Source organism: Anoplopoma fimbria, chromosome 2 (genome assembly GCF_027596085.1).
Source record: "Anoplopoma fimbria isolate UVic2021 breed Golden Eagle Sablefish chromosome 2, Afim_UVic_2022, whole genome shotgun sequence".
Lineage (NCBI taxonomy): Eukaryota > Metazoa > Chordata > Actinopteri > Perciformes > Anoplopomatidae > Anoplopoma > Anoplopoma fimbria.
Window position 1 is genome coordinate 24,889,145 of NC_072450.1, and position 25,928 is coordinate 24,915,072.

Below are 25,928 nucleotides of genomic sequence, written 5' to 3' on the forward strand. Positions count from 1 at the left end.
ATGAGCAACCGACAGGTCATACAGCTGGTGTCAGAGAGACAACTCTTCAGAAGGGAATGTTAAACCTACTAATTTGTATGACCTGTTGGGATCACTGGAAGTATTTTCCACCATACATTTGGCTTTGCTTGTTTGGCTGGACAGAATATTATTTGCCTGTATCAGTTTGCATCCACTGTAAGTCAATTTTTACTTTTCCTTGCATTGAAACGGGCTCCAGATATCAATAGATCGGACTCTAAGGACTGTATGTTTCCAGGCTAAACTTATCGCCTTGAATCTGGCTCTCAGCGAGGAGGGAGCATTGCCTCCCAACGTCTGTCTGAGGCAGAGTTTGTGTTTCACTGCTGACTCCTGTGACATTTCCTTCAGAATACCAACGGCCGTCTCTCTGTCCAGCTGAGGCATAGATCAGTCCGAGGGCTGAAGACAGTGGGGAACAAAAATCGATACAAACAGACGGACACAGAGGGCTTAGACTTTGCTTATAGCAGGAGTGTGGACAAATATACACAAGACACACAAACACAAAAACAAGCAAGATCAGGCGCACTCACTTCGTCCTTCTCATTTTGCCTCATTACTGTCAGCCTCATTCAAACTGCATCACACACACACACACACACACACACACACACACACACACACACACACACACACACACACACACACACACACACACACACACACACACACACACACACACTCAGTACAACTTAAACAAACACAGATGGACATCGGAGCAATGAGATCAGTCGGCACGGCGACCTTCTTCTATCTCCCCAGCAACCCCGGGGGGAATAGAGCGCACAACTGTGTGTCTGCACGTGTGTGTCCTTTTGACAGCCAGCAGGGGAGAGGAGTCACAGCTTGTTTACTGAGTAACAGACTAACAAATAACCTGCTCAGGGGCATTAGAGACAGGACGAAAAGAGAGGATCAGTCTGTCTGTCTCTTTCTTACCCTCTCTTTCTTGCAGTGTCTCTAAAGCTCTTTCTCGTTTCCCCTCCTCTCTGTAGGTCTCTGTAGGTCCTCACGTCGTACATTTTCTCCTACGAATTTTCCTTTCTATTTCCCCGTCAACAGACGCGCACAACCTTAATAGCTCGGAGCGTAGTGATGAGTGAGGTGACAGTACACTTGCACAAACACACACGGCATATCGGACACTAATGCAGCGGCTGTCACATCCGCTCTGCTCTGCAGCCTGGACGAACCGCCGCCCGCCGCTGCAAGGCCTTTTACAGGTACAAGGAGGGGGATGTAGTACCGCCTTATTGTTGTTACTGTTGTTACTGTTGTTACTGTTGTTGTTGGCCTCAGATTGCCTCTCCATAAAGAATGCACGGATTTTGGAGTGTGGAGGAGGATCATGAGTAAAAAGAAAAAGTTTCAGGGAAGAGAAAGAGAGAGAGAGGAACTTTAGAAGGGAAGCATGTTTTTTCTTCTGAAAGTGTAAAGCATCACTGAGTTTCCCTTACTTTTTTTCTAAATTGCAGTAATGAATGTCATCATGCTCTGCAATTTAAAAAAATTAATTATCACTGGGGGGGGTGCATTGTTAGTACATTCATTTATAATAGGAACAATATCTAAGCTGATTGGAGTTTCACAATTTGCAGGAATCCAGGGGAGAAATTGAGTTCACTGCTTTGTTCCTGCAAATAGCACGCAGGTCAGTTAAATGGATGCAACTCTGACCGGCCGAACCCTCAGAAAAGCTCACTTATCGTATATAACTCAGCCGCCTTAACCTCTGTGTGACACACAATGCTAGAAAGCAGGTGAAGGGAAGGACAACTGGGAAGCAAAGGAGCAAGAGAGACAGGTTCAGTTATGAAAGCCATGCAGTCATCAGATCACGATATATAGTTGTTGCACCATCCAGCACAGTGAAATCAATATCCGTGGCTCTCTCCACTCACGGTCATGTCCTTTCTCATCTTCGCAACTATCTCTACTCTAATGCTGGCGGCGACCACTCCAGAAACATACGGCATGTATCATGTTTAATGAGTGGGGATATGCCTTAGGCCTTTGTATCATGTATCATGTGTACAGTGTAGGGCTGCACGGTATGAAGAACGTATGCATTTACTTTGCTGAATACCGCAATTACGCTACTACTTGCCTTTAAATAATAAGTTATTATTAAATTGTACTCACTTCTGTCTTTCTGCTGCTTTCAGTAAACTGCTAGAATACAACAAATTAATTGTTGAATTAAAAAAAACCCGATTTAATTCACTGATTGCCAACATTCTTTTATTGAACAAATTGAAATGAACACAAAAGGCACCAATAAAACAAGAATGATAGGTACATTTGAAAGCGCAGGTTTGTACTGGTGCTGTCTTTGAAATAAATCACTCAAACCATCCCTGAGTGCAGAATCAAGGTAGTTTTGCAATGTCTTTAAGAAGAAGAAGAAGATGGTCACGTCAATTTTAGAAACCCACTTTCCATTTAACGATTGAAAGTTAACAGAAAAAAGAAGAATGTCAGCATGATGTTCAGGAATTTGGGCACTCCTACTGAGACACTGAGAACAATGCTCAGTGAGGGATTCCTGCTCCAGAAAAGGCCTGTTTTTTGTTTTTAAATCTGTGTGGTGACAAAGCTCACTGAAGTAAATGTCTAGTATTAGTCCATCCGGCAGGTCCCACACCTGCAGCTGCCCTTCTGTTTACATTTGGGTCAAAATATTGTGCCGTCACTGCGCTCATACGTTTGCTTCGAGCTCCAGATCTGTGACAGTTCTCCGCTCGCTGTGTTCCCTGAGTCATAACACCTCTTGATCCACAGCAATGGATGGTGCTACTGTTCTGTGCTAGGGAGTATGGCAGATAAGGGAGTATGTGTGTGCAGAGAGAAGCCGATAAAAAAGGAAGGTGATAGTGAGACAAAGCCGGGAGATGGAATGTGCCGCCGCCCGCCGCCGTCATTTCTCCTCAATGTCAGAGTTCTCCCTCTGTGCCGAGGCATAGCACCCGCCTAGCATCGCCCTATCTGTTTATACAGAGGCTAATAGGAAGCCTGGTCTTTATCCCCACACTGCGGCTCAACATAATGGAATAGAGAGACATAATGCTGCTCGAGTCAAACAGTCAGTGGAGGCCTTTAAATTGCTTCCAATCCCCTTAACAAATCTGATGGAGAGGCTATGAATAACTCAAGGGCTGCTCATCTCCCCACGCTCTGCTTCTCTCCTCTTCTCTCCTCTCCTCTCCTCTTCTTTCCTCTCCTCTTCCCTCATTTCCTCTCCTCTCCTAAATCTAAACCTGAGTATCAACTTGGATTCATTTTTTTTCTTTACCTTACTTTTTTTAATCAGCAAGTGTCAGCTTACATTAGGAGGCCGGCCTATTGCGAGACACCAGACAGACATTGCGTGCTTGCAGCAAGTTTAGTGATAGAAAGTATGAAAAAGTTCTCCCTTTTTTTCCCTCCAGAATGGATAAGGGGAACAAAGACTTGTCTCAAGTGGTGAGATGACTTGTTGAAATAACTTGGGTCTGATGAAAGGCACACTTCAAGCTTAATTTGCCCTTTATTTCTCGAGGGAGGTGTGTCTTTTTTTCATGCTCGCCCCGGGTATTGGGTCATCTAAAGTATATCTTATATCTTAAATGATCTTCCAACAATCCATTAAAATGGAGTTTTGGCGAATGTCAAAAATGTTGAGGCCTGACGTTTTGATTTTGATTAGAAGCCCTTCGTGCAAAGAGCAGGAACAAAATATGTATCTACCCCGCACATCTGAAAAGATTGCATCTATAGGGTTCTGGTAGATTGCAACGAGATTTTTAGAAGTTAAAATCTTAACGCGCATTTGCAGCCCATTGCATCATCTATGTGCAATTTGATTAAGTGAAAACAGGTTGGACCATACAGCTCATACTAACAAAATCAAGTCTGGATTCAATTTAAGATGTATGCATCCCTCATTATCAACTATTATCGACCTGGAAACGAGCTTCACATTGAGAGCACAACATCACATTTTGATGGCAGTGATGTGCACACTTACTTGCATTGGATGAAGGCACAGGTGTGATTTTACGCTTTGGATTGCAACGCAGTAATTATACTTGGGTGCAATATATAAATAAAATATGCAGTAAGTGAATGCGCAGACAGTTGTTTTCATTGACACAGGTTAACATGGGGGGGGGTAGGACTGACTGCAGAAGTCAGATGTTCTATTGTCGTCTGGGACGAAGACAACTTATATGATGTCAATCAAGATAAACTGGCAGAGAAGCGATACGCAGTGCTATTTTCAGACTAAAGCAATAACAACTCTCCCCTGTGGCCTGTTTAATTCATAATACCATCATAGCTAGGCTAACGCTCGCCCAGCCAGTCAGTGTAGTCTCTCCCAGTTCAGCCAGCCTGGACTGGCTGTTTTCCCAGCAGAAGAACAAGTCCACTACCTACCAGTAGCTCATTTAAACCATATGTTAGTATAAAGTTGGTTACTGTATGTGTTCTATTGGAGGGGTGACGAGCTATGCTGTCTATTTGGAAAAGAAACGTCTTTCCCACTTTGAAATTACACACAATGTTCACTTAAACCCCACCAGTACTAAAACACAGCCTGTATTTGTGGAGCTGGAGGCCGTGGAAATAGTTTCAAAACTCCCCACGCAAATATAACCTGATCTTTTTGTATTTATTTGCACATTTAAAAATCTGAATAATCTGAGAATTATTTTTAGACATTTGTATACACAGGAAGCCTTTCTAAGGAAATGATCAGATCTGTGATGTTGAATTTTAAAAATGTACTTAAAATATTCATATCTATTCAGATTGTTGTGTTTGCAGTTGTAAAAGTCTTTTTGTGTGTAGATCGGTAAACGCATTTGTGAGAACCAAAAATAAGAAGAAATAATTTGTACACATTTGTAATTTTTTATATTTTTTTGCTTGAAGATCATTTAATACACTTTTGTGACCATAATTTAAGAAAACATTCAGCAGCACAGTTACTCTCATGTGGTTGCAGATGTTTTAATCCACATGCGGTACTGTCCATCATGTGGTGCCAACATGCGTCCAACAGGCGGTATACACCTGCCCTTACCTGTTCATATCGCACTCATCTGTGTCCTACTGTAGCAGAAACAGCATCGAGCCAATCAGACCTCCGTGCAGCATGCTGATATTTGTCCCAACAGAAACAGCAGCGCAACCCATGGTTCCTCTGCGGTTCTGCAGCATGCTGCTCTATCTTGTTGAGCTGTTTTGCTTCACTTCACTTGAGCTCAGACAGTTGTTGCTCTTAACGCCCTATCATAGGCAACAGACACACTTGCAATTATTCTGTTAGTGTGAAAGGACTGATTGTGGATGATTGTCTGTATCACAAAATAAATAAAATGATTCACACGCAGATGCCCACACAGATATTTAAATAATGTGCTGAAAATCAGCCTTGCCGTGTGGGGGGGTTATTTACGCAGCCTGCTCATCGTTCATGTGGGCGTGACAGTGTGCGTTTCAGAAGTGTCAATTGCTCGGAAGAGACAATTTAACAAAACAGAAATATCTTAGGGACTTAGAAATAATCAAGTGATTATAGATTGCATCTCTCGCAATTAAAGGATTAGCACGCTTTTGTTTCGAATGTGATTTGCTTTGTCAGCTCGTTTTTTTTTTTCCGTATCCAGACACACCTTGAAAACCGGAGGGCCTCAGCATCTGGTTTCAGACTTTCTTTTTCTCTGAGTGTGTTTTTTGATGCCTAGCGTAGCCGTTGCTCCAGCCTTCTCTTTAATTATGAGGCGACATGACAAACCACTTAGAGCTCTGAATCCCTGTTGCTGTTACGCAACCCCGCCCTCCCACACACGAGCACATTTATATACCTCAATTATGTATGCATCTTTCCCAAGTGGTGGAGTATGACAGCTCTATTAGTATATGCTTTGAATGTGTGTATGTGCTCACGGTGCAGAGTGTCAGATCGGTGCGGCTGTTGTTGGATGTGATGTCTGTTTACTTGTTGTTAAACCTAATAAAACTCAATGTGCGACACAGCATTCAGAACAAATGTGGTAGCTGTGCAAAGTAGAACACGCCCAGACACTTGATTTATATGTTCATTAAATGTATACATGACTGTTTGGGTTAACATTTGATGACATCATCAGAAATACTGCAAACATCATCAAGTGAATTAAACAAGAACAAAACAAAAAAGGAAACAATTACCAGCCTATAGATTGGTGCAGGGTTAAATCCTAAAACCTGGAAATTACCTAGCATTTTTTCCTCATTCAGTTCCCTCATCTCGAACTCTATGGGGTTTTTTGAATGGGTTTTTGGTTAGATGCCTAGAGTAAGGTCTGCGTTTAAAGTTTCTGAAAAAGGCAGTTGCTAACAAATGACTACATGAGACTATAAAACGTCAACTTCACAGGCTCAATATGAATCATAGCGCTCATGTGGCCGTAGTAAACTTTATAGCCTAACGTTAGCTTTTTACTTCTGCAGATTGCATTCACTCTTCAAGTGGTGTTCATTTGTGATCATTATCTTGCTGAACAAAACGCGTAAGTATCGTAAACATGTGTTTGCCACAGAGCTTATTTTCTGCAATATTTTAAATTCTAATGGAAAAATCAGGTCAAGTCAGAGCGATACTAAACTCTGGGTACGGCCTCCAAAATACATCATCCCTGCACCCCTCTTCATAGGAAACATACCAAAAAACAATTACAAAAAACATCAAAACTCTACACACTAGATAAAAAAGCAAAGCATGTAAATGAGAAAACAAATTAACTAAGAGATGATTTTTTTGCACAAATGCACAAAATCAATTATGCACAGAATTTGGCACAAAATATTTAGAACAAAAACATTGATTTGAAGTAAATTTAGCTGTATGATGACATTATATTGACATGTTTTCTAACAGGACTGTGCGATGATCAAAAGGCCACAATCTGAATTCAAACCTAATTCACAATGGTGGCAAAAGAAGTAAAGCTAAAATTGAGCAACTATAGCAGACATTTAGTTTTTGCTCTCAAGAGGCTGGTGTCTGAATTTCGGTCTAATGGTAGAGTGGATGTAATCCTGAAATCATGCCAATTAAATAATATCAAAGGAATATTTTGGATGAATAATCAAGGCAATAAGGCTTATGTTTAAAGCCCCACCGACTGCTCACAACACTACAGCAGCGCTCCTGCTCGTCTTGTTTTTTCTACTGAGCCACGGTTTGATGGGATTAGTGGGCTTTGATGGTCGTGTTGGTCACTTCCAATCATACAGGTCCAACAGGATTACTGGTAGCTTGTCATGATTCTAGGACAGTCACAGTGCCTGTCTGATGTCACCCGTGTGACCTCACAATCACCTCTTTATCAGAAGTCCTGTAGGTGTCATCTGGGGAAAACTCCAAGATAACGTATATTATATTTTTTATCAAAAACAGATCATTTATATCAGAAATGATGTATCCTTCATATCGCTTGATAGAGATTATTAAATTTGAAGAATTTGACCAGACGCCAAAGCTATCGACAGGAACGAAAATAAAACGCCTATAAAACCATAGAAGAGCTTAGGGCTTTAGTCAGACTTCCCTCTGGAGCCACAAAAAGCTTTATACAACATGTGTCACATTTGCAGTAGTACTCCCCCATGACCTGTTAACAAGTTTTGATGTGTGAAATTGGTTCCACTTTAATTCAGGCCCCAACCGCCTGCAATATCTGTAGGCTCGACCTGATCACAGCCACTCCCCCTGTGGGGCCAGCAGGCTCCTCCTCCAAGCCAACAGAGGTGTCCCCCAAAGATTATGCTTTGTAGAAACCTGACAAAGCATTTAGCAGTTTTTCAAAACAGTTAACTTTCAGATGCCGGGGCCAGGTTTGAATTTCAGCGGTGTAGTGTTTTTATTCCCAAACGCAATAATGAAGCTTTCTGAATTTGAGGGAAATCTTATTTGCACCTTTTACCTGATCTCTATTTGCTCAGAGTATTGTAGGTGTAAGAGCCAACCACTCTACCAAACTGGCAGGAAAGTTCTCAGAAAGAAAACATGAACTTATATTATGTTTGAAAAGGTGGGTAGGTGTGATCATTCTGCCCACTTCCGTCCATATTAAGAAAAGTGGGAAAAAAGTTGATTATTTGTATCTTAAAGTATGAGGATTTTATGGTTGATTTAAAAAAATAAATAAATAAAAAAAAAGCACAGAGAAGAACCTGGAATAAAAAAAAGATCTAAATGTGAGACTAATAGTGTGCCTCTTGATTCGAGCAAACCAGTTCAAACTAATTCTAAGTTTAACCCGGGGAAAGCAGGGCAATACAAACAAACCCTTTCTCTCTCTTTCCTTTTGATTTCTTTCCTGCTCTGTTTTCTTCCGTTCTTCTTTATAATATCCCTTTTAACTTGAATGGGTCCTTTAAAGGCCCTTGGCAGACAAGTTAAATTCCCTGGAACGGTAAAACTGTGTTAAAGTGAGTGATGGTGGCAGCAGTTAGGTTTATAGTGCTAGCTAGCAGCTCTTTATGGGTATGTGTAGAATACTCTCCGTCTGGGACTGTGAGGACGGGGGGAAGTGGAGAAGGACAATGAATTGAAGAGGATAATGTCAGAAGGATCCCATTAAGATTACCTTATTGCTCAGTTTACCAAAAGGGAATTGGCTTTTCTGTGTGCGCATATTCCCCTCGACACACTCGCTAAAATTCATTCCCTCTCAGGACAGATCTGAGCAGGGCCGTGCGTGGCACAGTGTCCACGGAGAAAGCAGGTTAAAGTTTAGTGTCCTGCTCGAGGGACTTTCCACTTTCAGTTTACATCCCTCAATACACTGCCTGCCAGTGGGGAGACTTCAACCTGCAACGGGAAGTTTAAAGAGCAGTTTCGAGGGGGGGCTGACATTTAGATGAGAAGAACAAGAGGAATGATTGTAGAAAGGAGTTTGGCAGAAGTGAACTTTGGGTAAAAAAAACAAAAAAACAAAAGGCAAGCGGTGAGGCGAGAGAGCGCGGCCCCCACAGAGAGAACGTTAAGTGTTTACAAGATGAAGATCTCTCTGCACCTCCGGCTACCCCATGCCTCTCTCACCGACACACATCGCCATCACACCTAATCAGCCAATCAGGCCTCTTAGACAGAATCCCAGCCGTGATTGGCTGATTAACTGAGCTCATCAACACGCCACCCGATGCGACTTCAAACGCACATACACAGTGTGCAAATTACTGAGTGTGTCCTGTGTGTGTGTGTGTGTGTGTGTGTGTGTGTGTGTGTGTGTGTGTGTGTGTGTGTGTGTGTGTGTGTGTGTGTGTGTGTGTGTGTGTGTGTGTGTGTGTCTGTGCATATGCTTTTCTGAGACTGTGTGGGCAACATGTCTGCAAGTCCACAAAGTTTTACATGTTAAAAGTTCAACTGATTCACCACCGTAAGGGGCTTAAAAAAGTGGCTGTGTGTGTGTGTGTGTGTGTGTGTGTGTGTGTGTGTGTGTGTGTGTGTGTGTGTGTGTGTGTGTGTGTTTGTGTTTGTGTGTAACCACCATCTGAGCACAAAGGCACAGAGCGTCAAATTGTGATAATAAAAATCTGCAAAGTATATAACATTCTAATTCTATTCTATATAATTAAATGACACGTGTATGTACAATGTATTCTGTATCTGGTAATATTCTGTAGCATAGAAACCGCATCATAACAGTATTTATTTTAGTGTAAGTCGTAACACTAAATAAATGGATGTAAATGTTGTCTGTCATGGGGGACCTACCGTAGTAGGAGATTCTGAAGTAGGAAGCATGAAAAGCCTAGATGATTCCTACCTAAAGCTCCTCTACCTGAGGTGGCAGGATGTTCCTGGAGAGAAGAGCTCTCCTCACGAAAGCTCCTTCCCTCTGCTGATTCTTTCTCCTCGGTTCTGGGGATGACTGCAGCAGAATCCTGGGATAACATTTCAGAGCACATCCATGCGAGTATAAGGGGAGCTCAGATTAGTATGCTCAAAGAGAAACACTTTTCAGTATATACAGTTCTTGACATATAACCAGAGAACCACGTTTTTAATTTTTTATAATCTATAATACATTTTTTCACTTATATGAGAACCAACACTCTCAGAGTTTCAACATTCCCCTCTATCCTTACACGCAATCGTCTTCCTTCCTGTCTTCCCCTTCATTCAATCCCCATTCCATTATTATTAATATTTTCCCATGCAGAGCACAGCAACGCCAAGCAAGGCCCGAAGGCAGATCAATGCCAATATTTATTTCATGTCCAATTACCGGGGGCAGAACCGCAGTCCAGAGAACCCGGCGCTAAAAGTTCTCTCACAGCAAACCGCATTAGAAGTGCAGCCTGAGCTTCAAGGGCGAGGAACACGAGTACAAGCGCCGGTTATAGGATTTGAATAGAGCGAGCTAACGGCATTTCCAGGGGGTGAAGCCTCCAGAAAGCTCAGTGAAAATCCGTTTGCTCCCTGCAGGAGACATCATCCTTTTCCCCCCCCCTCTCTTCACCTGTTTCCCTGCTGCTGCTTTAAGAAGCACATCCATCCTGTTTATCTCTAAACCGAGCTTTGAAATGTCGAAGTTTCCACAACGATGTTCTCTTTTTATTTTTTTTTAGCCATACGCTGTATGAGTTTGACTAGTCCTGGTATTTACAACTAGCCCTGTGCATTATACATGATGGTTGACAGGTCTCAGTATAAGAAAGCCAACTCTTTCCTTGTGTCTCTAGCAGCGGAACATGTACTGAGCACCTTTTTTCCCCCGTCATGGCATTAAAGAAGGCAAAATATGTATTAATATTATTATTACATTTTCAAATCCTTTACCAAAAACCAGCCGTCAGGAGTTAAGAATACAGAAAGTCTTTTAAGCCTTGATTATAATTAGCTTCTCCTGTGTGTAAATAAGGCAATCCAAGCAATTACTGGCTTTTTTTTTTTATTGATCTATTGTTCTTTCTTCTTGATCAATTCATCAAGTCTGTAAAGGAACAAAGGTTCACAGCAGGGGCGCGGTGCTCATTTTCATTGCTGTCATTCCCAATAATCTACAGCATTTTCTTCATTATGGATCAATAATCCCTGCTCCATGTTTGATTATGATTGCCGGATGAACCAGTTAACAGGGGAGTTTTTTTCTTGTTTTTTTCTTGTCGCCTCAGTGCTCTCTCATGGGGGAATGTTTGGTCCAGACCTGCTCTGTGTGAAAAGTGTCTTGGGATGACTTTTGTTATAATTTGACGCTATATAAATAAATTGAATTGAATTAATGACTCACTCCTCCTTTCTGTTTCTCTGCCCCCTCCAGATCTGTTCCTGACAACTGAAGGGCCTATGTTTGAGACCTGGATCAGCAAGGTAATTGGTTTTTTTGGACTTGATTTCTTCTCGTTTTCCTTTCCCAGTTTTCCTTTTACTTTACCATGTCTGAGTCACTGCAGCCGAGCAGTAGGAGACATGATCCCTGTGTGGTTACCGTAATGTTGTGCAAAGTCATATTGCTGTATAAAACATTGTAGGGCTCTTATGTAAAGTATATGATATTGCAGAAATATTGCTGCAACAGTCTTTAAGGACAACACAATACATAACTTTGATTTTACAAATGATATTCAGAAGTCACCACATTCCCTAGTGACTTTTAAAAATGGCTCATTTGTCAAACCATCCGTCAGAATCCACAAAAGGTCACCCGTAAAATAAACAGGAAAGGAAAATACTTTCTTAGACTGCTGGAACCAGCAGATATTTGATATAACATTCCTCTGATGCATAAGTTGTCGATTACCGGAACATTTACCCCAAATCATTTTTATACAAATCAATATGTATTCGCAAATGACTCTGTTTTCTCGAGATAATCATTTCTACAACACAATATCAGAGGATATTCAAACAAATGTGTCCATTCTTTACAGGTGTTTGCTGGTGTGTGTGAGTCAAACTATGTGCTCTAATAAACTGCTAGTGATGGTTGTCACTGATGTAGTTAAGTGGTTCCCAACTGGTGGGTCAATGGTCAAGGGACTGCAGCTCTCTTTCCTGCTGCTCGTACTGTAGCAGCAACTGAGGAGACACTTAACATAGCACTGAACATAACACCTGGTTTTACCTGCACCGACCAATATAGGCGTACTAAAATAACTTTTCTTCTCTTTATCGTTTTTAGCACCTGTTTATAGTATTGCTCTGTTCTTTTTCTCACTTGTCTCAACATATAATGCATGAATCCAATGACAGTTGGTCATTGTCCAAGGGAACGTGAATTGTTTGGTTATTTGTTAACTGGATCAGTGGGAACCACAATGAGTAGCTCATAGCTGAGCATAAAATAGTAATACAATTAACCCTTTTTAGCCTAAAATACAGCCTTTCTTTTCTATTAAGGTGCATCTTTACAGTCACCTGGTCTCAGCCATCGTTGTACATTAACTAGGGAGCTACAATATGGTCCACAATAGGCATGTTGGGTGTATTCTACAAACGTCCACTTTATCAATCAATTGGAATGTTATGTGTGAAGTACAACCAAAGGTTTGTGATCAGAGAGCGTCGACCCACACGTTCATTTCCTCAGTGCATCAAACAGATCTGCAACGTGTTGGTGGGCTTTGGGGGTGCAGGATTTTTAGCACTGCTGCAGGACTAGTTAATATTCTGGGAGAGCAGAGAGGGGAGACCGTGGCTCTGGGTTTTTGTCGAAGGGGCCTATTTGAAATTCAGCAGGTCGAGGCACAAGCCGAACACTAGTCTATCTTATCACAGAGAGGGGGGGCGGTAGGGGAAAGGAAGGGGAGGAGGCAAGGAAGAAGAGAGAAACAGAGAGGGACTGAATGATTTGTCGGAGATAGAATGTGCGTGAAGGGAGAGCGAGACCAAGCAGGAGCAAACCAGAGTAAAAAAACTACCCAAAAACCAGTAGAATGGGTGATGGCTGGTAGGAATGTTGATAGGTGAGAGGATGATGCAGGACATTTTCAGGGGAAAACATGAAGAATTTAGATTTATTCATTATTTTTTTACATCCCCTTAGGATATCTTTCCAGGCCTGCTCGTTGTCTGTCTCTGTGTTAGGTTAGAGTTTGGTGGACAGTTGACATGTCTCTCTGTGTGTCGGTTTGTGCACCACTTGACAGCCAATGCTGGGTTGACACCTAATTTTGTACAGACATTAGTGGTCCCCAGAGGATGGACCCTAATGACGTTGCTGATACTCTTACTTATCCGCTGGGACCACCATGAGGTTGAAACATTTGTTTTATTTGAAATGTTTGAAACAACTAGTTGATGGATTGCCATGAAATATGGTACAGGCATTCATGCTCCTCAGAGGATGAAATGTTTCTAGCCTTTGTCTACCATCCATGTTCAGTTACAAATGTCTATTGTATACCTGCAAAGTTAATTACAACCATATTAGCCTCAGCTGCTGTTAATGCCATTATGCAAATGTTAACTTAATAACATCGTAAAGGGAGAAGGTAAATATATATACCTGCCACACATTCACATGCTAGCATTATCACTGTGAGCATGTTAGCATACCGACATTCGCAAGCTCAAAGCACCAAATTAATAAAAACAAATCAGTCTTACGTATCTGAAGATATTCTTTACTGTGTATCTAGTCGCAAAAAACCCCAATTCTAAACGTATTTTATTTTTGAAAAAAATAATTTTGAGGATCGGCTGCTTTGGCAGAAGTCAGCTCAAAAGTTGAAAATGTGGACTTGGCAAGTAGATGACAGTTGCATTGGTGTTTTGCCTCAGTAAAAACAGGCAGAAATTTGACATCAAAGGTTTGTTTAATCCTTGTAAGGAAACACAGGTTATCTCCTTAAACTCACAACAAGCCGAGTGCAAAATGTGTAATAATTATGATAGAAAATCGTGACATTTTCCTCCCTGACTGTGCGTGGAGCTTTCATTTGTTTTGCTTTGTGTCATCCATTCATCGTAATTAATTAATCATTCAATCTTTTATTAGTTCGACTCTTTGTGGGATGGGTAACATTTATTTCAATTGATTGCTAAAGCTTTCTGTTTGGGGAAGTGCTCCTTTTAAATCCTCTGTACGTTTCCTCTTCCTCTTTCCTTAAATGCACAAGCAAGTGCTCCCATCTATTCGCTCCCTAATAAATTCCAAAATATTGTTCCTCAAACGACACATGACATACATGGCCATGGATGCACATGCACACACTCTCACACATATATACACAAACAGGCATTTCCCAGCATTCCCAGTGCATTAGACCCCTTTTTAATCCCACGACGGTATTGGGTTTAACGTGGCTGCATCTATCGGTCGCAGGCCAAGACCCCCCTCCTTCTCCAACACTCTGTTTTAATTACTTTTCCCTGTTTTCTCCCCCCCTTAGTCTCCCTCCAACCCTCCCCATTCCTCTGTTTCCCTGCGATTACACAGGAGAAGGCAGTCACAGAGGGGAGGGGGGGGACAACAAGCTGCAGTGATGAGTGAAAAGAGGTGTTTTCATTGGCCGTGAAGTAGAGCCAATGGGTTTTTAAAGGTCAATTCTACAACGGCTGATACAATAATTTAGTTCATTTTTAAGGGAGAAACCGCCGCCTCTGGTCACATCCACATATAGTGTGCTACAGACACAAATTTGTCTATTTTGTTGTAGTCTGAGAGTCTCACCAAGCATACAGGGTCAGGATGTTAAACAGAACATGGATAACAAAAATTACGTTATAGTGTTCTTTTTTGGCACTTGAGCATATTTCTTCCTTCGACACATTTCTTTTTCTTTTCTTGCAAAGGAAAACCATGAAATAGCCTGCTGCAAATGAGCTAATTTCATGCTAATTTGACGTCCTAACTATTGCAAATGTTCCCTCTGGCCTTAATATTCACATAGTAGAGTGGTTACATGAGCTTATGTTGCCATTACTTCATAGAGAAAAAATATCTTGACTTTATATGGAAACATATTTAAATGCATACATTTATTATTGTGACACTAGTGCTGCTGTCTGTGAATTCATCAGAATAAATTCATGTAATCTGTGCCTCATACAGCCTGTTCCTCTGTATGAGTTGTAGCATACAGTTTAGCATTCAGTTCACCTTACTCAACAGTAAAAAATACATTTTGTTCTCAAGCTGGTTAAGTTTATCCCCGCCACTTAACCATTTAGGCAATGTTAATACACTGCATGTCTGCAGTCTTATGCACCACTGAGTAGATCCAACCCTTAATCCTACTGTTCCCAGCAACAATTTATCTCGCATGTCATGCACTACTGCATACAAATTCATACACAGTACACGTTTGATACCAGCATTAGCATCAATTCTGCACCATATTTACTTTGTAGTTTTTAGCCATGTTAAATATCCCCCAGGTGCTCCATCATAGACTTGCTCTCCCCTGCTGCAGTTTATGAAAATGTCTTCTACTGCTACCACTGTGCATACCTTTAGTCACTCCACTGCACTGTATGGCAAGGGTTTGGTGTGTGTGTGTGTGTGTGTGTGTGTGTGTGTGTGTGTGTGTGTGTGTGTGTGTGTGTGTGTGTGTGTGTGTGTGTGTGTGTGTGTGTGTGTGTGTGTGTGTGTGTGTGTGTGTGTGTGTGTGTGGGTTGGGAGTGATGTGAACAGATGCAAGAATAATAGCAAGACCTGTTATCCTTTCATCTTCACACATCAATCAGCTGCTCTCCAACTGTCACACACGTCACAGTTTTAATCATGACATCTTGCAATCAGGCAGCCAGCAGCAGTCAATCACACCGAGATCTCATCATCAATGCGCAGAGAGTTAACACCCTGTTGCCACATCTGTGTGTCTGTACAAGAGGGCTTGTGCGATCGGAAGCTTTTAAACAAATTAACATGAGTTGATTCTATGGCTTTGGAAGAGATCAGCTTCAAAGTGCGTCACTTATTTTGCATAGGCCAGTTAGACATACTCCCAAGTATTTAAGAAAGCAGAAGGGTATTACATACTGTATATCTCTCTATATTGAATTCACTTTACTTCTTGCAATAATTATTCCTAAATCATATGAGAAGAAGCAATGCTGCTGCTAAATGATGACCGCCGCTGCTATGTAAAAATAAACCTTAACGCAATAAGCTTCCTATCTTTACTTTAGACAGTCGGGGACGAGTGGCGACTATGTGCGTTTTAATATGGAATGAGCCTAGCACCAGTTTTAAAAATCATCGTCAGTCAGCAGCTGGGGCATATGTTACCTTAGGAGGATATTTGGCCTTGTGTGTACAGATGAATTTAGCACACCAATCATAATTTATTTTTAATGAATACTCAATCGTGGCATTTACCTTTTTACCTTTGTTCTTCACTGCTGTTTTGGGAGAAAGAAATAAGAGGTTTATCAGTAGAACCACCATCAAAAGCGCACTTATTTATTTTAGAATTATTGTTAGACCTAATTAATGGTGATATGAAGAGTTGCATAACTAGAAAAGTGATAAATATTAAGATTATTTTTTGAGGATTTGAGAATTAATTGTGTTTTTTTTTAGCTGTGGGGCTATATTTTTTAAAATAGGGAATTTTGTTTGATTGAACTGCTCAATAACTTGTAAAATAGTCTAACTGTGTCATGAATAAGAATCATGATAAGAGGCTTGTTAGCACATTCAATACACAATGTTTATGCAACCAATAATTCGTAACAAATTGAAACAAACAAACAAACAAACGTATCCTCTGCCAGTGATGGCCTGAATCTTTGGCTGAAGGACTTGGCCCAATTATACAAGCAAAATAAATGCCTCTACATTTCCTCCTCATCAGCACTCAAAGTGTCAAACATAATGCAAATGATTAACCTCTAAAAGCAAAATTTATGTGCCATGACTGCCCTGCACAGCATAAAACAACCGCTATAGCTTTTCAAGTGACATCATGTGAATAAGTGTTCAGTTTAAAGGTTGGTGTAACCCAGTGATGGAGTGCTTTTTTGTGCATGTAGAACCTGTCAAAGCATGTGAATGGGCATTTGAAATATTAAATGTGTTGTGTGATTTGTCCACGAATCCAGCGGCCAACTTTTTTTTTGCACTTTTTCTGGCACCGCTCTTCAGCAAATTCTACTTCAATAACCTCATTAGGATTGGTAGGGGTTTCAGTCACAGTCAGCAATATTTAGACAGTGAATGATTAGCAAACACTGAAAGTAAAACAAAAGCTCTCTCTCTCTCTCTCTTTCTCGCTCTCTTTCTCTCACACACACACACACACAACCCACAAAACCAGATATTAGAGTGTGTGATGATTTTTTCTTTGTATATTCACTTATGTCGGCGGTTGCTGCTCATGCTAACTGCCCAGCTTTTTTTTTTTTTTTTTTTTTTTTTTTTAACAAAAAACACCACAACATAAAACACTACTTTTGCAAAAGATCATTTTTTTCTCCAGGAAAACCTTCCTGGATCCAGATTATAATAACATTTACCAGTACCCAGGATGAGATGTTCCAGTCCTTTCTGAGCAGTCCTGCAGAGGCCTCATTCATATGTTAAAATATTGATGTACTAACTGACCTAAAGGGAACACCGTCATAAATCTACTGGACCATCATACTGGCAGCACTATTCATTAGTCCCCTAATCTAAATGTCTCAGGGTGGAGTTGGAGACTGTGAGTACGAGGCTGCCATTAAGATGATCAAGAGGGCAGTTTCTGTGACAGTTGTCTGGCAAAAACTGAACCCACTAACCTCCAGTGAGGCTGGACAATTTTATTTCAGCCATATTAGATCGACCCTCTCAAAACACACTCATCAACCTGCCCAGTGCCTATGATAGAGCCACAGGCCTTTTATCACATATAACATGTGGAGCTGTTAGAGTATGAAAAGGACAGTTGTGGAAACTAAAATGAATGAAGCCTGAATTCAATTTAGCCGCCCTGGTTTCAGAGTCCTGGTATTGTACATGCTTGCTCGCTGTCACGTTGTCACAGTGGCCGTGGTCACACTTGTCTTTTTCAGCTGTAACTTTTGTGATCGATTGCGACAGATCAGAGCTCAGCTGTGCCGACATATGTGTGTTCGCACTTCAATGAGACCTGCCCTATAGGATAGCCATAAGGTTTATTTGGTGGTCAACGTAGAGGATGTAAAACTATGGATAAACGCATTTTTTATTACCTATGAATTCTTCAAGTTATTTTCTCTTCTCTAAAAGCTTTTATTTGGGGTTTGTCATCAGCAGTAATTTAACAGGACTGGACAGACAGCAGGCCTCTGCCTCCAGACCTGGTTCTCCCCCTCTCTTCCCTTTTCACTCCACAGGAGAGGAACCCCCCCTGTGGGGCGAAGATGATGGAGACCTACCTTTTTGATAAATTGTCCGTGTTGTGCCCACACGCTGTCCTCAGCTCACTGAGATCTGAACTCACTGCGAGCCATGCCACCTCGGCATGCGGTCCGTCAGATCCGGTGAGATGACAATGGTTGCACTAAAAAGTCAAGTGTAACCACGGCCATTGTCATGTCTCACTGGGAAGGGAGCCATCGTGAGTGTTATAAGTAACACCTGTGCTGTTCCTTCTTCATGTAGATCTCTGTAGAGAAAGAAAAGCCTGTTTTTGAGTTCTAAATGCCTGAAATCTTTCTAAAGACCAAGACACCTCAAGAGCTGATGGTCTTGTCTGAATCATGATGATTTCTTTGTGGGGTGTGTCATTTAATCAAACTTAACATTAATACTGTCAGCGGCCAAAATGAAAAGTCTTATCTCTACAATAGTAGTAATATGGAAAGCAGTGTCTAAACAAGTTTCAAATAAATAAGCTTTGAACAAGCACAGCATGTGGTGTTCACAGAAAAATCAGTTCATGTAATTTGGTTCTCATGGACTGCTGTGCAAACTTTGTATGTAGAGAGAAATGACATTAATGGAGTTAATCATTTTGGAGTTACAATTTATAGCATTCAACCCAGACAATGGGGTTTAATAGGAAGCCGTTCAGCAGAGAAGAAGTGAAGTGAAGTTGTCAAGTGGCCGTAACAGTTAACATCATGTTACAACGAGGCTATGAGTTATCTGAATATTTTTAGACTGGTAGAGCCATAGTCAGTGTGCGCTTCAGTTGGATTTCTTACAATACAGTAACTGACGGGAAATCAGTATGAAATGTATGTTACGTATATTATTGCGAACCTGATCTGCAGTGCTTTGTTGCCTTTTTTTCAGAATTGATTTAAAGAATAGTCTTGATGATCTAGGCTAAATACACAGACCTATTTTTCCAAACGTTGTTCTCTCTTACACATATCCCTCCTGCCCCCGTAAATCACTGCTGTGGAAAGGGCCTATTGTGCAACGGAGCAGAGAGTGTCAGCCCTACAACTCATGAATCAATTCATCATAACATATTGGCCTGGTCTACATGAAAGAGCAGTTAATATGTTGACTGTATCCAATGTACCATAGAATGATTTATTGCTCGTGTATAGTGAGTTATACAGAAAATGTCACAGTATTGGTCCAGAAAAAAATAAATTACAATGAGATCATTTTGTCATATCGTTCAAGCCTATTTCTGAGTTTATTCTTGTAAATTATGTGAATTATTAAACGGCTGATACAAATGATTTTATAATACTTCTATTTTTTAACCATAGATTAAATTCCTTTACTCCAATCATGTTGTTGTATTACCCTGCAATGACTTTACATCTGGCCATGTAGTTGCTGCTATGATGACCATGGTGTGTGCTTTATCTCGTCTTAATCACTCTCTCTTTGCCTCTCCATCCATTTTCATTCAGTCAATTAAAGGTAACAGTAAATTGAAGACAATGATTTCAGTATTTAACCACACATACAGCCCCTAACACATACAGTACTTTTAAATAATGCATATGGTGCTCTCTCTGACTCAGTCCTTGAATGTCTCTCACCCTTTCTCTCTCTCCCCTTTCCTGCTCTGTCTCTGCCCCCCTCTTTCTCATAAATCACTAATGTTGCTATCAGCAGGCAACAGTTTCCCCCTGCACAGAGTCACATCTGATCACACACACACACACACACACACACACACACACACACACACACACACACACACACACACACACACACACACACACAGACTTTCCCCCCACTAATATGCTTATCTCCTTATCTTTCTCCCCTACCCTCTGTAAAGGGCACCACACACCGATGGCATTCGATGTGCGTCCAAACACCCACAGCTATTGTTTTCTATGTAAGCCTGTATATCGGCAGCATCGTGACTCAACTAAAGTATTAAATCAATTACAGCTGAAAGAGTATCAATTAGTGAATTCCTTAGTCTGAGGTCCACTGCTGCGGGACTAATAAAGGATTATTTTATCTTATCTTATCTTATTAATCTGCCGCGATTATTTAGTAAATTGAAGTCCTTTTACGAGAAAAAAGTCAGACATTAGATGTTTGAGGCACAAATTTGAATATCCTTGTGTATCGGACTGTTGGTCAGACAAACAAAGCAATTTGAAGACATTTCCTTGTGTTGGATATCTTTCACAATTTTCAATTATTCAAACAATATATTAAGAATTTTTGAGAACTGATTTCAAATTAAATATATTTAAATACATCAATTTATTCATTACATTTCAAGTTTATTTTTGTTATTTTGGGGTAATTTTAACCAGAAAAGAGACCGTTTTAACTGAACTGTATCGCTAGGCAACAGCTTGGGTCCATGCTTATTTCCTGTCAGCATATTTCATTCATATACACTTCAACAGGCACTAAATGGGGAATAGACTGTGTTGTGAAAGTTCTGTCTATTTAGAATCTGGCAGCTTCCAGCGTGTTCAAGATAACATATGCATTTATGCAGCTAGGGATTACACATGTATGTACTTTTCGTGTTGTGCACAAGCATAGATACCAGAACCATTATGTTAACCGTTATACACCTGTTCTTACTCACCTTTCTCTCTTTCTCTCTCTCTCTCTCTCTCTCTACCCAATGGTCGTTCTCTCAGGACGGGAACTTCGTCAGAGAAGACGTCATGCCGTCAGAGCCACCATCCAAGTTTGTCGGGCAGTCCTCCTTCGCCGACTTCGGTGAGAATGCCAGAGTTTCGTCATTTGATGAACATTTTTGATGAACATTATGTATGGACAGACTGACAAAAAAAAGATCCCTTTAAGACCTAGTACCGGGATAAACTGTGGGGAGTGTTGTTGGATGGCTTGAAATGCAAAAAGAAAAAAAACCCATCTAAAACGTGTGTGTGTGTGTGTGTGTGTGTGTGTGTGTGTGTGTGTGTGTGTGTGTGTGTGTGTGTGTGTGTGTGTGTGTGTGTGTGTGTGTGTGTGTGTGTGTGTGTGTGTGTGTGTGTGTGTGTGTGTGTGTGTGTGTGTGTGTGTGTGTGGCAGATCTATTCCTTTCCTAAGTCCTTTAAGCTGCCTCTGCGTTTCAGGCCGTGTTGCTTCAAAGACTTCGGAATAGGACTGTCTGGTCTTTTTGACTTTGGCATTTTCACTACAGCTCTCCCATTGCATAACTTTCTTCCCCAGCACGCACACACACACACACACACACACACACACACACACACACACACACCGACACCACAAATGCTCACCCCTTTACCAGACAGGCTAATCTCAAGCGTGCACGCACTGTTGCAAGCGCACACTCCCGCACAACAGACTCACAACAGATTTTTTTGTGAACATCTTATCCCCTTAAACAATCTTGGCCAGAAGTATCCATTGTTCAGCTCAGCTTTACATTTATCCTCAGCAAATCTCCGCTGGCTCTCTAATCTCCAGGCTGCAGCCTGTTCGCCAAAAGTGGCCCCTGGTCACTCTTGTCGGAGCCACCAGCTCGGCCAGGGGAGGGGAGAGTTGTGTGGTTGCTTCTTATGCTCGTTTTAGAAGTTAAATACCATTTGGATTAACAGGGCCAATCGCAAGGCCACATTAAAGTACCATGGGCTGCCGGTGCTACCACTTTTTCAAGGCTTTTAATACTCAATATTTATCTCTCTCACACTTAATAAGAACACTTACACACTCACAGAGGGGGAAGAGAGTCTATGTTACTAGTATCATTGGATAACCTTCTCTTTAAAAGTGTGAGTCGCTTCGCACCCTTCATTCTGTCAGCAACCCGTTGCACGGCCGATAGCGCTCTAAACTTCACCCTGTTTATGTAGCCTCGTGGGCCCTTTTTACATTGCCCAGTCAGTGTATTAAAACAGTGGCGGTTGATGGTGTAAAACAGTGAAGTAACCTGTGGAGTTTCTCTATAGAGAACTTGATGAGTCTGTTGTCAAGTTGGACAATAAGCTGTTATTCACTGTAGCTGGTCTGGTTTTTACGGAGTGCATCCCAGTGAAAATGTGAATAACTCTACTACTAAAGTCGTCTGGCTCTTAGCTTTAGAGTGAGACTGTGCAACTTTCATTGAAATGGTTATCCGTGATGTGCTTATCGGTATTGTACAAACAGTTGTGTAAGTAGATAAGAGTCATAAAGTCAGCAATTTAAATTAGTAATTTCACCACAATATCACAGAAGCGAGAAATTAATATGTATGTGAAGTTTGCTAACATTATTCACCATCGGCTAACGGTCATACCAGACCAAGTAAAGGCCGGGTTAAAACTGAATAAATCTCTTTGAGGAAAATCTTTTCCTGTGAACAAAATTATATATTTTTTTTATTCCCAGGGAAGACCAGAAGACCAGACAGATGAATACTAAATCAATTGGCAATACAGACTATAGACTTTTTTTCTGTATGAAAATGGTATTATTCTCATTAGATCCTAAAAATATGATAAAAATCTGATCCAATATCCTATTAAGTTTACAGTGTTTTCTGGTTTGTTTCAGTTGTTTTTCCTTTTTGCCACTGTGACCTTATCAGTCAGTTTGATATGTGCTGCCGTTAGCTGTTTGATGCATTTTTAATTAACATTAGGGCTTGTGTGACACTGGGGCACCTGAGCTCACACACACACACACACACACACACACACACACACACACACACACACACACACACACACACACACACACACACACACACACACACACACACACACACACAGTGTACACACAAAGCTTCAACACTGATAAACACATCCTTATTGGCAAGATTAATCTGTTAATCTCACTGCAGCTAGGGGTGTCCATCAAATATTTAGTTAACAAACTTCCCCTTCCCAAATTGGCAATAATGTATGAGGGGAAATGACGTGTGTGTGTGTGTGTGTGTGTGTGTGTGTGTGTGTGTGTGTGTGTGTGTGTGTGTGTGTGTGTGTGTGTGTGTGTGTGTGTGTGTGTGTGTGTGTGTGTGTGTGTGTGTGTGTGTGTGTGTGTGTGGTGTGGTGTGGTGTGGTGTGTTTGTGCATTTAATTCATCATCTCTGGGGACAGCGACCTTTTTTTGTTTAAATCTCAATCTTATCTCGACAAAGACTTTTCTTTAATCTCTTTCTATTTTCTCCTTCCTTCGGCTGGGAAATGTCACTTGGAGACGTTGCCCTCGTTAGCCGGAGTTTGAAGCCTCTGAGGGTCACGCTTCTAATAATCTGCCAAATTCCGGCAGAGAGATGCCTTGCAGGATAGAACGTCTCTTATTTTTGTCCCGTTTTGTCTCCTTTACTCGGGCCCTCCTCGGCTGTCGCTGTCTATCTTCATTCCTCTTGATCTACTGTATATCTGCTATCTATGGCTCACTCGCTTTTCACTGTCGTTTTCGTTCTCCTCCCTCGATTCTTCATCGAAACAGCTTTTGGCGTCGCTCGTTTTGTGTTGTTGGATGAGGACTCTGTAGTGACCCACTATCACCCCGTCTATCCTCCTAAGTCCCTTTCTTTCTCCATTATTCGTAAAGCTTCAATATGCACTTCACTTAAGTCAGAGAGATTTGTGTTTTACAACAATAATATCCAACATTGTTGAAATGAATTAGAATTTAGTATGAAAAGCAATAGTTGAAGAGCTGATTACAGATTACATCAAACATGCTTTCAAATAGTGTTAGACTTGAATTTGAATCTCAGTCGTTACTCTTACTATATCTGGTAGTCCTTTTTCTGTCTTTTTACCTGCATCTTTGACTTACATGTTGTCAGGCAGAGACAAAAAAAAAAAAAAAGATGCTCCCTGACAACAAGAGTGGATTCAATATTTGCCATCAAATCAATGGGGCTGAATGGGAGACTGGGTATGACTCAGATGAGATTGGCTCCGACAAGAATTGAAGACTGAAAAAGAAGCTGCAGTCTTAAGTATAAGCTGCCACAAATCCATAATGGATGTATTTCATATGTCTATTTCATATCTGTAGTTTCTATTATAGTTGTAAGAAAGATGCACACATGTGATACAAGAATATAGAAGAGATACAATGGTGCCTTCCCCTCAGTGCTTTTTACTGTGTATTTTCAAGTTACCAAGTTCATATGAACTAAATTAGTAAACCCTTTGCCCCTTGCATTAATACACACTTTGGGGGATCAGATTGCTTTTGGTTATAACTTGACTATATGAAATGCGCCCCCAGCCCTTAAATTATCCTCCTGCATCAGCATATCTCTCCCAACGATTCTTAATCTGTCAATATCTTTCAGAGTTTGTCTCTTTGTGTCCGGCCATCTTACCAGCTTCTTTTCCAGGCTAATTAAACCTCAAAAGAATGACCTCAGGGAGGCCAAAGGAGGAAGAGGAGAGAGAGAGTGAGGCGAATGAAAGAGTGAGGAGGAATAGCACACTTCAAAAAACACATGAAGTGAGATGGAGGAGAGGGTGGAAAAATACAAACGTGCCGAGGTGGATGATGTCGAGAGGGAGGAGGAGAAGATGGCAGGAAGGATAACGAATGGATGGAGGGAAAGAGGAGGAGAGGATGAAATAGAGCAGAGAGCAGCATTGCGTCCTCCTGGGATCTGAAGTGGGAATTATTTCCATCACACTGTCAATTCTCTCTCCATCCTTCTCCCTCTTATTTTCCTCATCTGTCTCCCACTACGTTTTTCTCTACATCTTCATCTGTGTCGTCCTTCCTCTACATTTGTCTCTATACATTTCTGTCTCTTGAAGTGGTTTTTTTTGTATGATTAGATATGATTACATCTGCAAGGGTTATTTGAAAACATTACATAGGAAATAGAAATAAACTGACTGACTCATAGCGACGCCTGAGTACAAAGGCCAGCTATTGTGTTTCATATTTTGGTGCCAGGCTGCAGCTTCTCCCACAAAAATATAAAGTTAAGCTTTGTCTAAGAGTTCTGGGAAAGCTCATTTATTATGCTGCAGCATCCTCAGATATACATACATGTGTATCTATATATTTATCATATATTTAGGTATATACAGTTTTAAGAACGGTTCTAACACTCCTGTCGTCAGCTGGTCCTCTTTCTGGCGCTATATTTAGTAACATCTGCCTTTTGCTTTTGCTTAATGGTGATCTGAGTCATCCACCTGGTGATGGATCCCGTCTGGGTCTATTCATTACTGTGATCAGGAACTCTGACATTGGCTTCTCCTAAAAAAAGAAAACTAATTGAATCAGAGTCTGTCTTAACATTCTGTAGTGGCTTTGGTTGAGCTAAGTAAGCAGTGCTGTCCTGTGGTCTTAAGTGACACGAATAATGATTTCTGATATCGGCCCGATACTGACTCAAATAGCTGGATCAGGTCCTGGTGCTAATGTACTAAATTAATTCTATGTTTACGTCTGATTGTATGTAATATGTCATGCACAAGTAGCACACCGTTTGACAGCATAGCTGAGGGAGATAACAACAAACATGTCCGCTGTTTGGAGGTATTTCACGCTAGCTCCGATGCAGCTTGCAATATCTATAAAGCCATCGTTTCAAGGGGTGGCTGTAGCACCTCGATTCTGTATCCTCGGATACCCAAAGCCCAAGTATAATCCCTCGTTAGT

General features: G+C 41.1%; 1 protein-coding gene across 1 annotated transcript in view; it reads left to right on the plus strand.

Annotated features, from left to right (window-relative positions):
- The window catches only part of itfg1 (integrin alpha FG-GAP repeat containing 1), a 134,702-nt gene that overhangs the window by 14,720 nt on the left and 94,054 nt on the right, over positions 1 to 25,928 (plus strand). The window contains exons 7-8 of the mRNA XM_054610554.1: positions 11,322 to 11,371; positions 20,996 to 21,077. Coding sequence (XP_054466529.1) covers positions 11,322 to 11,371; positions 20,996 to 21,077 — 132 coding nt within the window. The remainder of the gene's footprint in view (positions 1 to 11,321; positions 11,372 to 20,995; positions 21,078 to 25,928) is intronic.